The 13,739-nt window shown below is 40.8% G+C and overlaps 1 protein-coding gene across 1 annotated transcript in view; it reads right to left on the bottom strand.

Annotated features, from left to right (window-relative positions):
* The window catches only part of LOC106887538 (von Willebrand factor D and EGF domain-containing protein-like), a 178,123-nt gene that overhangs the window by 64,597 nt on the left and 99,787 nt on the right, over positions 1 to 13,739 (bottom strand). Inside the window, exons 12-14 of the mRNA XM_014941130.1 lie at positions 7,976 to 8,112; positions 6,420 to 6,581; positions 1,871 to 1,975 (exon numbers count right to left, since the gene is read on the bottom strand). Of these exons, the coding sequence (XP_014796616.1) occupies positions 1,871 to 1,975; positions 6,420 to 6,581; positions 7,976 to 8,112 (404 nt within the window). The remainder of the gene's footprint in view (positions 1 to 1,870; positions 1,976 to 6,419; positions 6,582 to 7,975; positions 8,113 to 13,739) is intronic.

Raw genomic sequence — 13,739 nt, 5'->3', positions numbered from 1 at the left:
GGGTGCACCTGCCTATGAGACATTATCTGACATTGGAAACTCCTGAGAACACCCAGGGCTCTGCTGGGGATGCCAAGGGATGCCACCACTGCAGCAGGAGAGCAAGGGGGAGAAGCTACCAAGGCCCAAATTCACTTTCCTCTTTCCTTCTTTGAATACACATTTCTTTTCTGAGACTGGTGTGTGTCCTACTGCTGGCCTTGTGGTTTTTCATCTAGTGCTTTAGTAGTTTCTCAAACTTCTTTTGCAAAGTATATTAGTCAATACTTTAAGTAATATCACTTTAAGAGTAATAGGTAAGGTAGAGAAACAAAAGGACTCTTATAACTGCCCCGTCATGACAGAACTTGACAGACCTTCAGCATTAAAATCTGGATGTTAATTAGATTTTATTACATTGTTGTTTTCAAAGGCTTGATGTTCTGATGAAAAAGGTGCTTTTTCTGATGTGATAGTGTGGTACAGAATGGGCTCCATAAATGAGGAACGCAGAATGTGAAATGGCCTGTTATAAAATGTCCCCTAATTGAAACACCTTTTCTGGAAGCAATTTAGGTATTACAAAGTAATGTTAGAAGAGGGGTAATTGGAATGTGGGCTGATGCAATTGGAAGCCTAGTTCAAATAGTCCCTTGAAGCATCTTAGGATAGAAATTATTGTAATCCCTAGAGAACACCATCATATTGAGAAAACATATATATTTCAAAAATGTAGGAATAAAGAAAGTCTTTGACAAAAAAAAAAACACCCTAGCTTTAATTGAAATGGTTCTGACACAATTATTTTAATCTGAACTTTAAGTGGTTTTGCCTTGTTTGGGCCTATAAAGTAATTTCTATTCACTGGTTTATTTGAAAAAATGTGAACTTTCATTTTATTTTGCTAACTGGCATCTTCCTGCAATCAGTGCAAGTTCGAACCTGCGTTTTCCCATTGCTGTTAATGAGAACAGTGAGGCAAATGACTTAAGATATATTCTGATTAACCTTCATTTTACAAAAATGTAGGCCAGTGGTCTCCTATTCATTCATACATACTTCAGGTTGGGAAAGCAGGCTCAGCCCATTCAAATGTCCCCAAACCCTCCAAAAGGTTCTTTACAGCCCCACTGAAAAATGGGAAAGTTGTCTAATGCAACCCTGTAGAAAATAAGAGCAGAAAACCTCTTTTTTTAAGAGATGGGGGATGTTACACTAATAAGTCCACAGGAAAACAGAGGGTCGTCGTGCTCTCCAGGCAGTTTCTAGCACATTGGCAGTTTAAAACATAGCACTAGACTTTTGATTACGGTTTTGAAACTGCCAAAGCACTGTGTGTTTGCACTCAGCAGCATTTAACGTAAGCAAGAATGTTTTGTGTTCTCTCAAGGGTGTTTTCACATGACAAAACCTCTATAACATGCATCTTAGTGTATCTCTTGCTTAGGCAGAAAATGGGTATAGAAATGATATAGCTTAGCATTACAGTGCCCTCGCCAAACAGGCTGGGAGAGGTATAATAGCCACACTTCAGAAGTGAAGTTAAGCTGCCTTTCAGGGAAGACTCTTCAGTCTTATTTACTTCCATTAATAGCTGCAAAGTATAAATATTGTCAACCATATTCTTTCTGAAAGTGCCTGTCTGTGAATGGTTCATCACAAAGCATGCTCTATCAGGTATTTATACCGCATGTAAATATAAAAAAAATAATAGAGTATCACAGACAGGAGCTTGTGAAAGAGAGAGAATAAAAGTGTTAGCTGTGCAGCTGACCTATGAAATAGATTTTCCTCTTCTAAAGCAGTTATTACACACAGTACATCAAATGTAGGGAGAGGGCAAAGGAAGGGATGAACGATCCATATTAAACCTTTACACTCTTTAAATTACCTTTAATTTACAAAGTCCGGTTGGGTGGAATTGGCAGGCCTGGCAGACTGCGTCGTACAGGGTTAGCACTCTGGAATTACTGTACTGGAAGCCATCGTTAGTGATCTAAGTGATACAAAAATCATCCTTATAAGTAATAATGTTCCATATGGAGACTGTCTGCTCATTTTGGAGCATATACTGTTGCCCCTTTGAACTGGATGCTTGCCAGCAAGATAAATTAAACCACTTGTGAGTGCCTCTACTGCATGCTAACAAATTGTTTAATGCTCCAAACTGGAAACTGTTCATTAATAACCAAAAGATCTTTTGGCTCAGCTGGCACTCAACTTCTCTGATTGCCCTTAAGGTTTTTTTTTCTGAGGGTTTTTTCAATAGCCTTATGGAAACTGCATAGGTTCTCAAGTGTCTACAAGGGTGTCTTTCAAGGAGCTGTGAAATGACATTAAGAATTTTGGCTGAAATTCAGGACCACTTTCTTACTAATGGCAAATCAGTAAGTAAGCTCCTTGGGGTAAAAAAATAAGGTGAATGCAGATTATTTAGGTGATTTTAAATCAACCTTAAAAAAAATTGCTGGAGTGGATAATGCCAGACAGCAATAGGAAGGTGCATTAGAAGAACAGTCACTTCCTGTCCCAACTCACAATTTCTTGTACATGGAGGTGATTTAGCCTGAAGTTAGCATGACACTTGTCATGTATGAATGCTTACACAATAAGAAAAGGTTAAGTGATTAGGTGATTTTATTTTTTAATTTTTCTACAATAAACATGAAAAGATACCAGACTAATGTGGACAGGGTTGGCTTTTGAGGAAGCGTTCTGACACTTCTTGAGACATATGAACATTAAGAGCACCTCAAAATACTGATGAAAGCAATGTTGTAAACACTGGCGAACAACTGCAGAAAAGCAAAGCCCTTTCTGCTGGGTGTTTTTTACATTTTGGCTTCTCACAGTCAAACTAATGCTGCTGTACCCTTTCTGCCCTCTTGCTATAAAGACAACCCACAAGACCTCCTCCATCTCTTCTGTGACCCCAAAGCTGAAACATCCTCAGTCCCTTTACAAAGGACTTTTACAAGGTCCAGAATATAAAGTTTTTTGATCAATTAATAAACTATTTCAGTTCACAGAAAGAATGTATGTTACATTGAACAAAAATAGTCGGAAGTGCACAGAGTGAAAATTTAATGTTTCATTAAAAGCATCAATTATAAGTTCACTAGGTAGATTTGAAAGCTCGTTGAACATAATACAGTAGATACTCCCACAATATCACATACTCTCTGCTTAAAATTGCAAGCTAAGAGTGTTTGTTTCTGCAGAAACCAACATAAGTAGGTAAACAGGCAGTATTAATGGATATTCATGATTTGAAATTGTGGAAGAAAACCAGATTCTTTGGACTAACTTAAATTCGTCCAGAATTTTGGTAAAATCCATTGGTATAGCTTTAAGGAAAAAAATATAATTTTTTTCCTGGGCATCATACTCTGCTGAAATATTAGACTATTGTATGTTATACTAAAGGTAAAAACTCTTTTAAAAGGCATAAAGAACTTATGCTGTAGTTTGAGAGGAGAAAACAATAACACAGGCAACCCCCTCTTCAAGACCTACACTTTACTGAAAGACAGTGCTTATTGGCAGCAAGACTTCCATTAAGAATATATTATTCCTAATGCAATTTACATTTCATTTCATTCTTTTACCTGAGCGTCCAATGTTGTCTCAATACCAGTGCACTAATAATGGATGAAGAAATGGGTAGACAGGGAAAAATATAAAAAGCTATCAAAATGCACTAATTGTTCTGTCTGAAGTGAGCATTGTGAGTGAAATGTAACTCTTGCCAATTTGACTTTTTTTTCCAATTTATATTTTTTTCTACATTCTATTATAAACATCCATTTTGGTGTCTTTTCAGAATTGGGTTATTTTATAGCTGTGTTAATTGCTTTTCCATTAGTCACCTTAGTGATGTGGAACAAATACTTAAACGAGACCTAAGCTGAGCAAACCTCTCTTTGAATTTGGTTGGTCTTTAAAAGCCAAAGACGTGCTTAGAGGTGTGCTTTGATTGCTTGAACATGTGTATCATTCGGAAAGAAAGAGCCACTTCTTCTGGATAAGCAGTCGGGACAATCAGGAGGTCTGTCACTTCTGCCTGAAGTATTTCATTCATCACAAAACAATCTTGGCTATTTGTATCACTCATAATATACATACAATTTGACTCGTGCAAATGTTTGTAAATGAAAAATGAAAGCTGCAAAAACTTGCTGAATTGAAATTCAGTTTCTGCCTCGCTGACTTTTTAACAAATATTTTTCCTGCTCTTGACAAATACAGGCAGCAATAACAAACTGAGGATAAGCGAGAGATCTGCTTCCCAAATTAGATAGGCGCCTGCCAAGCTCTTTCACCTCTTCACCCAGGCATCTGTGTGGACAGCCCAAGTCATCTGCTGCCCAAGTAGGAGCTTGTATTTTGATATCTAAAGTAATTACACCAAACGCTCTGGTGTAGCCCCATGTACTTTCTTATCTGTGTTCGGCAGCACGTCATGGAGAGAATGAGCAAAATCTGAAACATGAATACAAGAGCAGATAAAATGAAAGAGCACTGAGAAGGGCTTGTCAAAACCCCATTCCCCCAGTGTTGGTAATGAAAAAAGCGTATGTGAAACTTCGCTGTTTCCTCTGAAATTTGAATTGGGAGGGGAGACAGATTCTGAAAATATTGAACAATGATATTTCCAGAAAGAATTGCTTTGATTTTTGGTTCTGAAAAGTCTTTTGCCTACATTTTGAAAAAAGTCTATTAAAATAACCCATTGGATCAATGTTGCAGTAAATTTCATGAGGAATTTTCTGGAGCACAAATTTTCAAACATCTGTGGAATTAATATCAAATCATTTTTTTTATCTTGAAAAGCTCCACTGTTTTGTTCTCTGCACTGCCTTGTAAGGCCAGCTGCCTTTGAAACCCAGTGCTGAGCTCTGCCTTCCCGATTCCTTCAGCAAAAAGATCCACAGGAGAAGGAGGATTCGCACACAGACTGAGAGGATTTGATTGTGCATTCGCTGCATAGCCATGAACCTGTTTTTTCTGCAGGGTTTGAACAAGGGGGAAAGGGCAGAAGGCTTTCGGGTGCAGAGGTTTTCTTGAACTTGAGAGCAAGAAAAGAGATATTCTAAATGAGTTTTGAGGGGGGGAAAAAAAATGAGAAAAATTTTACAGACCTCCTCAGGGCTGAAAGGCAGCACTTGAAAGCAAACTGCAGCGTAATACACCCGAGCTGGAAGGAAACTATCCAAGTTACACTGGAGAAACAGCCCTGCGCACGTGCAAAAATGTTATGTGTCCTCTTGGGCCAGGAAACTCAAGGGTGTCTCCCTCTCGTATCCTTCCATCATGAGGTGGCATTTCATCTCACCGTTGGCAGAGTTCAGTATCTCCTCAGGGAAATTTTGGAGCCTTAAGAACAGGAACTGCCCTCCTGGGTCAGCCTCAGCCTCTGCTTACTCTGATGGCTCCTTCTCCAGAAGGAAGGTCCACACCAGCAGCCAGGCTCTGCTCCCACAGAGATCTTACACAAATCTCTTAAAACACATACCCTTCCCTATTTAAAATAAATGACTGGAAAGAAAACATGCATTGCCAAACAGCTTTCTGTTTCTCCTGAGCCACATGGAAGCAGGTGTCCCCAGTCTGATCTGGGGTACAGACAGCTGTGGGTTCAGGACAGGCAGTGACACTACAGTGAAGCGAGTGTTTTACACATTTCATTTTTACATGCTGCAATTTTCAAAGCACATCTGCAGTCTTCCTACAATGAGGATATATTTTTCTCAGCTATGAAGCCTTTAAATGATCTCATTCTTAAAAAAAACCCCAACCAATACTCAGAAAATAACCATCCAGGTTGAGAGAAAGACCAAGGGTAGCAGGCGTGGGGTCAGTAAAACACTGATTTTCTGGAAGTAGTTAGAAATTAGGTATCATTTTGTAAACAAAAGGGGCCAAAACCACAGCAGAGAACCTGGTACTAGCAGGTATCACACACCCTTCTTCCTGAAGTCCTTGAAGACTAAGACCTTGTCCACGTCAGACCTGCTCATGCCTTGCCAGCCTTCACCTGCTGCCCAGGGTCTGGATGGTGTTTTGCTACAGGCATTGGTCTTACAACCAGAGAGTCAAAGCTGTCTTATACTTGCTGCCTAATCAGGAGTTTGAGCTGGGGTTTCTAGAAATGAAATACTAATGATTAACAATTGATTAACCCAACTGCATCAATCCCAGGTGATTACCTTTAGAAGTGATTGTAATTTGTGCTTTTGGATTGCCTACAAAGACACCTGTTTAAACCCATATTGTTTTGGTTAGTGGTTGGGTTTTTTTTCCCTACATGACATTAATGTAAGTATTTCTACAGGCGTTTTCATTTCTGAAGGGAAGTAAATTGTGCTTTGCATTTTAATTTACCATGACAACTGATTTTCTCCTGCTAAATCATTTTTAGAAACATAAGAAATTCCTACTTTCACTTGCCATCTTGCAAACGGCTCATCACCAGCCACGAAGCGCACAACCTCTGTCTCTGTGAGGTTCAGGAGAGGGATCTGGCAGTCAATAGCCTCAGAGCTGAGAAAATCTGCTTTTGTGGTTTCTTGTTCTCTTGATATCCATTCGCCATTGAGACGCTACAGTAAAACAGAAGGAGAGTGCAGAAACTGAAGGCTCATATGAAGAAATTCTACTTGCTAACATATGTTTATATTTATAATTCATAATATAAGGCATTTCCAGATGGTTTATTTAAAAGAAATTATGCTGTTACTGTAGCCACAGTAAAGAGCAAACCGTTCTCATCTATGCATGCAGGTGGTCTACTGATTTAGGAAGCATTGTGGTCTACGCTTGGGATGAGCAGCTGGGAGGAGACAGGGTAACATGGTGGAGCAGCTTTGTGTCTGCTCCTGGAGCTCAGCAGCTAGCTCCTTGCTCCTCAAAGGTGATGCCTGCAACTTATCTACATCAGCTGCACTAGACAACATTGTTTGTTGAGAGCCTACCGAGCCCTAAGCAGGCATGGCAGGCAAATCTCAGCTGTGCCTCATTAGCATGTGAGCGCTGAATGGGAATCAGGCTTTTATGAGGTAGATTTATGAGATGAATCAAACCCTTCATGTCTGAGTGTGCTGATATACCAAATCATTCAGTCCTAGTATTCCCCATGTATAGTTGTTTATAGTAAAATTACAGTGTTAGCAGAAGAGTTGGGCTTAATAGTCATTAAAACTTCTGACTTAGTATTGAACTGTGACTAAGAAAATTCAAATAAGAGCCTCTGTAACTATGTTGAGGAAACTTAATATTAAATCACAAAATTTAGTATTCAATGTGTTTAGGTAAACCATGAAGCATACTAGACTCCAGATGTATAAAATGAGAAATAATATTGTGATTTCAGGCTTCACCAGACTACAGTGCAGCTGAATCAAACAAGACTTAAACAAAACCCCACAGAGAAAATTAGCAAGAACGCATCGCTGTGCATTTCTGAGGAACCAGTTGTGGAGAGGGCTGAGCCTCTTTGGCTCCCCTCATTCATAGAAAATGTATTAGCAATGGATTTTGAAGGTATTTGTACCGCACTGTGGCAGTGAGAGATCACAGAATCATAGGATGGTTTAGGTTGGGAAGGATCTTAAAGATCATCTAGTTCCACCCCCCCTGCCGTGGGCAGGGACACCTCCCACCAGACCAGGTTGCTCAAAGCCTCGTCCAGCCTGCCCTTGAACCCCTCCAGGGATGGGGCAGCCACAGCTTCTCTGGGCAACCTGTTCCAGTGTCTCACCACCCTCATAGTGAAAACTTTCTTCCTGATATCTAATCTAAATCTACCCTCTTTCAGTTTGAAGCCATTATCCCTCATCCTATCACTATATTTCCTCATAAAAAGTCCCTCTCTAGCTTTCTTGTAGGTCCCTTTCCGATATGATGGCACTTGACACGGTTCAGGGTAAAAGACTTTAATGTAAACATGTCAAAGTTTGACTGTGTCATCAATATGAGCCCATGGGAAGTTGCTTACAATTAACCTGGTGACCTCGCAGCGCAGGTTGGGCGACTCTTTGAAGCCGAGGCCAAACACCCGGATCCTGGTGCAGTCAGAGGCTCGGACATCGCAGAGACCTCCATTCTCCAAGCCCGTGATTTCCAAAGCTTGCTCTGAAAGGGTGAGATAGACATAAAGCTTTAGAGAGTATCACTTACTGGCTGCTCTGTTCTGGTTTATCAGAGATTTTGTTGTTGTTCCTGGTTGTTTGGGTTTAATTCTTTTCCTTGGGGTCTTCTTTGCTCCCCTGTGAATTTCTCTGGAGAAGAGGAGTAGCAGTTGTTGAAACGGGAAGCAGCAAACCTCCATTGGGTAATTGCTCTGCCCACCCAGCGCTGCAAGATGTATCAGTGAGCATTATACGGTTCATGGAATCAATTAATTGAAGCCACGGCTTCATGATAAAAGGTCTTTGGTGGTAATACTTCTGCTGACCCAGGTAACAGGATGGGAGCACAGCTGAGAGGACAGGGTGTCATGCCATAGAAGGTGACCGTGCCACCAGGACTCTCATAATGTGAAACAACAGTGCAAAAAATAGTCTTTTTTTTTTTTTTTTCCCCAAAAGCTATGGATGCAATAAAAGTAATGATCCTCAAAGGAATGCTTGCTTGTAGGGGTTAAGTCATTAATGGGTGGTACTCAGCTCTGCACAGTGTCAGCACAAATGTGGTGCACCAGCTAAGTTTCACCTGAATCCTATTTTGAGCCTTAAGTAGGGCTTAAGTGATGTACAGCCTGTGCTGGTCCCCTTACAAGGTTGAATTTCACCCATTACTGCTTTTAAAATGTTTTATGATTCTCAGGTAAAGGTTGATTTGTGCTTTAGGTATTCACCATTTGAAACTGCTCATTGCTTTCATATTGGGGTTAGTTTTACAGAGTCAAAATGCAAATCCATTGGATGGCAGAATTCAGATCTTTACTTTAGAAAAATATAGTTGGGCAGATATTTGCATTGACACTTGGATAGCACAACCCTCATCCTATGTCAATGGCAGCAGTCAGTCAGGACCATGGGTTTGTGTTTTTATTGATAATATTTGTAGTTCTAATGGTCAGGAGAAGCCACTAGGATGACAAATGATATAAAACAGATTTGCTGCTTGTTTCCTGAACACCACTTAATAGCAGGGGCATGACCAGGACCCCTGGGAAGCACGTTGTGCACCAGCACAGTGTAGCTCAAGCTGTTTTCTCTGTTACATGGTGGGGAGAGGCTGCTTAGCTTTTCCTCTTCCCTGCCCCATCGCCCCTGCTCTGGCAAAGCAATATTGCCCATCAGTTTTCCCTGAGCTGTAGCTTATCTAAAGCAGAAGCTCTGTGTCGCCTAATATTTTAATGGTACATTGGTTCAGCTCTGATTCAAGGGGCAACATGCCTTGGGCTGAGTTGATAACTTTCCCCAGCACCTCGCTGTTCCTTCAGGGCTCTGTACATTTAAGCTGTAACTGGGATGAATGCAGTTTAAACACTGTGATCCCACCAGATTGCAGCCCATAACAGCATAGCTGCATGACTCTCGTTTTTCCAGAGAAAGGAAGGAAAGCAACATAAATGTGAAAAACAGTGAAAAGACTTTTTCTGTACTTCTGAAGTGCTTTCAGCTTTTCTTCCGTTTATTTTCTTTTTATTGATTTTATTGCAGCAGCATTAGCAGCACTGTTGGACCCTTTGCAATATTTACAAGAAGAGAAATGGTTTACAGCTTATCAGCATTCATCGGATAGTTGTGGATTCCTGTAATGTACAAAACTATTAGTCAGATGTAGTGAATGGTTTTGATAAATTGCCTTCTTCTGTGGTTAGTGCATAAAAATTTAAAAAAAAAAAAAAAGAGAAAGCTTCATTATGTTTTTCATGATATTTTAATAGTTAGTCCCCTTAGTACTGAGGTAGCTGGGATTGCATTAACATTTTCATTATCATTGCAGATTTTCAGGCTTCTGCGGGTGAAGTAAAATCTCATAGCCTGGAAAGGAGTGAGGCAGAGGAGTGCTCTCCTGCAGCCATTCCTGGTCCAGGAAGGCCCTCTCAGGTTGGTTGGTGGTCGATGAGCCGGGCGTGCTTTCCCAAGGGTTTCTTTACATCTTTATGAGCATCCTGACACGACCATGACACCACTATGTCAGGGTCAGGGCAAGGTTATCCAGCCTCAATGCTTTTTGAAATCATTTACAGTCTCAGCACAGCATTTCATATTTATTTCTCTCAAACCATTCTGCACACACTTTTGTACAACAACTGTAAATTGATCTAAATCTGGAGGAAACGTCACCATATATGCTTTGGATGTTCTTCTCTCAAGATTTGCCACGTTGTGGGTTAATCAGGATGAAAATGAGATTTCTTATTCTGATGAAAGGGGTGATAGTTTTGCAGAAGAAAAGTGCACCTTGTGTTTTCCGTAGCTTGATGAGGTGGGGAAGAAAGGGGGACTGAGCTGTTGTTTGAGTGGGCTTCTTTCTGTCACCTCAGCCATCTTTAGCTGGGAGCACTGCAATGGGAGGAATACACAGCACGCTTGTGTGGGAGAACATATGTAATTTAATGGTCTATTCCTTTATTTCTGGCCAGATGAAGACGTGGCACTGAGGAGGTGGTGCAGTCCCTGTGCAGATTTTTACCTTTCACAGGGGGTGTTGAGAGAGAGAGAGGAGGGGAAAGTCTGATGAAAAATGAAAGTAATTACAAAGACTCCTTTTTAAACAATTGGGTACTGGAGTTCGGAGCTTAGACCTCACTGTAGGCAGTACATCAGTTTTTGAAAAAGTCTTTATTTTTATCTAACTGTTTTTAAAATGAGATAGCACATTTAATGGGCACAGGAATGTTGGGCATTTGTTTTTAATATAGTTTTCTCTCTGTCTTTCCCTCTGCCTTCCTGATTTGACATATATTAAGTAGTTTCAACCTAACATGGAAGGTGAAATCTCGATGACTTTAGTTTTGGAAAAGTCTCGTGACAGTTTGTAGCTGGGTAGTCAGCCCTGCAGATCCTACTCTTGCTGAGGGAAACACAATCAGTGTTGGGTTGTTGTTCATCCCTCCCCGAGTTAGCAGATGGGTAGTTAATAAACCTGTGCACGAAGTATGCTCACGGGCCAGAGAGGTGGAGATGTGAGAAGGAAATACCAGAGAGCCTGAAAAAACTTCAACAAAAGAGCTGCGAGTAGTTCAGCAGAAGACTGGAGGGGAGAAAGAGCAAAGTAAAGAGCGGGGAAATATCACAAAGGTGAGAGGAAGGGCAAAAGGGCAGGTATCCAGAGAAAGCGGAGGTCGTGGAGACCCGGGATGGATGTCTGATGTCTGTTGAGGGGCAAGTGAGAGGCAGGAGGGAAATCTGTGGTAAAACAGGCAGAGCGTGGAACAGGCTTGTGAAAAAGTATGATCTGTTTGAACGTTAATAATTTACATTTAGGAGTTTGAATGCCAAAATATAACAAAATTCAAGACAGAACATCCTCCTTCTTTTCTCTGTATGGCCTATAGGCCAAAAATGTACTTTGACTTTTACCAGTAGATTAAAATTTGGAGCACTGGCTTAAACATGGGCATCTCGATGCATTTCCAGTGCCTGGTCTGCACGCACATCAAATAAACACTCCTGAAATGCCTCTGTTACCTGGTAGAGCACCACGTTGGGATACTGATGGACAGCAGGAGACGTTGGGGAAAAAAAATGAAAAAATCTCAGGTTTTAATAAAACCGCCTTGGAATGCAAAAAGAGAGAGGACTCTGGCCTTGAAGGTTGCATCTAAAAGGCCTCCAGACCTCAGGCGATTATACAGAAGAAAGGGATCTGTCCTTTTTGGTTTTCAATGCCTGTGTTGTGCCTCCCTTGAGAGGCAGGGACCCTCCTGGTCCCGCTTCCTTTAGCCCCAGTAGGAATTTGCAGAAAAGAATAGCAAGTTCAAAGCTGCTGGCTGTGCTGACAGCGTGGTTTCTCTCTGTAAGCATTTACATGAGTCAAACCTGACAAGAAGCACAGGCTACATAACAGACATAAAAAAAAACCCTGCATAAATACATGATTGGTTTTATAGATATTTGTTGTAGTGAATTATGTAAATAATAAGTATGCACAGATGTAGAAGTAAAATGGAGACAGTTAACATAAAATAAAAAATCTTGCAAAAATACACTGATTGTAGTAAGACTACCGTCTTACTGATGGATGGATATGGTTCATGTTGGGTGTCTACTTTTGATTAGAAAAGTACCCTAGCACAAATAAAAATTCTTCTGCAGTATTTGCAAGCTACACATACAACATTGGGCTGGAGCAGCAGACCTGAAAGTAAAACTGGCAAGAATTTTGTTCAAATAAAGATAAGGAAATGGGCTGCCCTGCTTTTCTTGGTCGGGATAATAAATAAGCAACCTAGGTCATCAAAAGCAAGTCAAGATCATAAGTGCTGGGTATGGTCACAGCTTTGCTGAAGTGCAAAAGAAAATTGCCCATATTGTCCATTTGTCCTGTCCTTCAAATCATACAGCTTGTTGGGCAACCTGCTGTGCCAAAGCTTGCTGGTGCCATTGCAGACATCCAGATATTGCAGCTCTGAGGGCTCTGGATCAGAGCAGACTGATGCTTAGTCATCTCCCAGCGTGGATGGAGCAAGTCCGAATCTGCCTCCTTTTGAATACATGCATAAATATTGTGTTTCTTTCTTTTGTAAGTAGGGTTAACTGGATGGAGCAAGTCCGAATCTGCCTCCTTTCAAATGCATGCATAAATATTGTGTTTCTTTCGTTTTGTAAGTAGGGTTAATACAGCAATCATATACACAATTACTGAATGCATTATTCTGGAACTCATGCTATCTGTAACCCAAAGCTCACCTGAAAATCCTCCCTAAGAAAAAGTATTAGCAGCTATAAGCTGTTTGCCAGGAGTTTAGGGCATCGGTGACCTCCCTGGCTTCTAAATGGAGAGTGTGTTTGTTTCTGCTTCTAAAACTAGTTCTCAAAGAAACAAGAGATTGTCTTATTAGCAAAATTTAGACCTATGATCTTTAGCTGACATGGAGTGAATCTGATTTTTTTGCTTTGAGGGTCTCTGGTATGTAGGATGGATTTGCAGAAGTGGGCCCTGGGAGAGTATGGGAAAAGCATTTTGCAAGGACTCACTGCATGTGAGAAATGGAGTGGCTCAACTTCACTCAGAAAGCATCCATGTGCTGCAACAATATGGTAGATTGGTTTTGCTTTAGAAAACTCACTATGACATTTTATTTTTATTTCATCCTTCTATTTCTTAAAAGGCTGTCTAGCAATTTACTTGAGCAATAGAAAGGAAGGGTAGTGTGCTCTTTTCTAGATGGCCTCGAGAGGTGGTAAACTGTAGGATCTGTTTGCACCTATGTGGCATTTTCTGGCACACCAGAGCAGGTCTCAGGTTTGGTCCCTCAAAGGCTCTTCAGGACAGGACCCCTGGCAGCACCCCATGGCTCCCCAGGAATGGCTGGAGTGATGCCACTCAAAGGGATTTGCCCACCAGCCTGCTCTTGGGTGCCATCATGGTCCTTACAACCACACTAGAATCCAATTAGTTGTTTTTAGTAATTTTCTCATCTTTACAGTTAGTGAATCAGAATAAGGTCTGGTTATTACACTTGGGGTTTTATTCACAATTGGTTGAACATTCTGCACTGGTAGATTAAGCGTTCTTTACACAACATAAACCATGATGTAAAGGCGCTATAGGTTTGCTCTGAATTTTTGGCTTTTGTCAGG

This window comes from Calidris pugnax, unplaced genomic scaffold (assembly GCF_001431845.1).
Source record: "Calidris pugnax isolate Ruff unplaced genomic scaffold, ASM143184v1 scaffold60, whole genome shotgun sequence".
Classification (NCBI taxonomy): domain Eukaryota; kingdom Metazoa; phylum Chordata; class Aves; order Charadriiformes; family Scolopacidae; genus Calidris; species Calidris pugnax.
The sequence above is the reverse complement of the archived record's forward strand: the minus strand, read 5'-3'. Positions and strand labels throughout refer to the sequence as shown.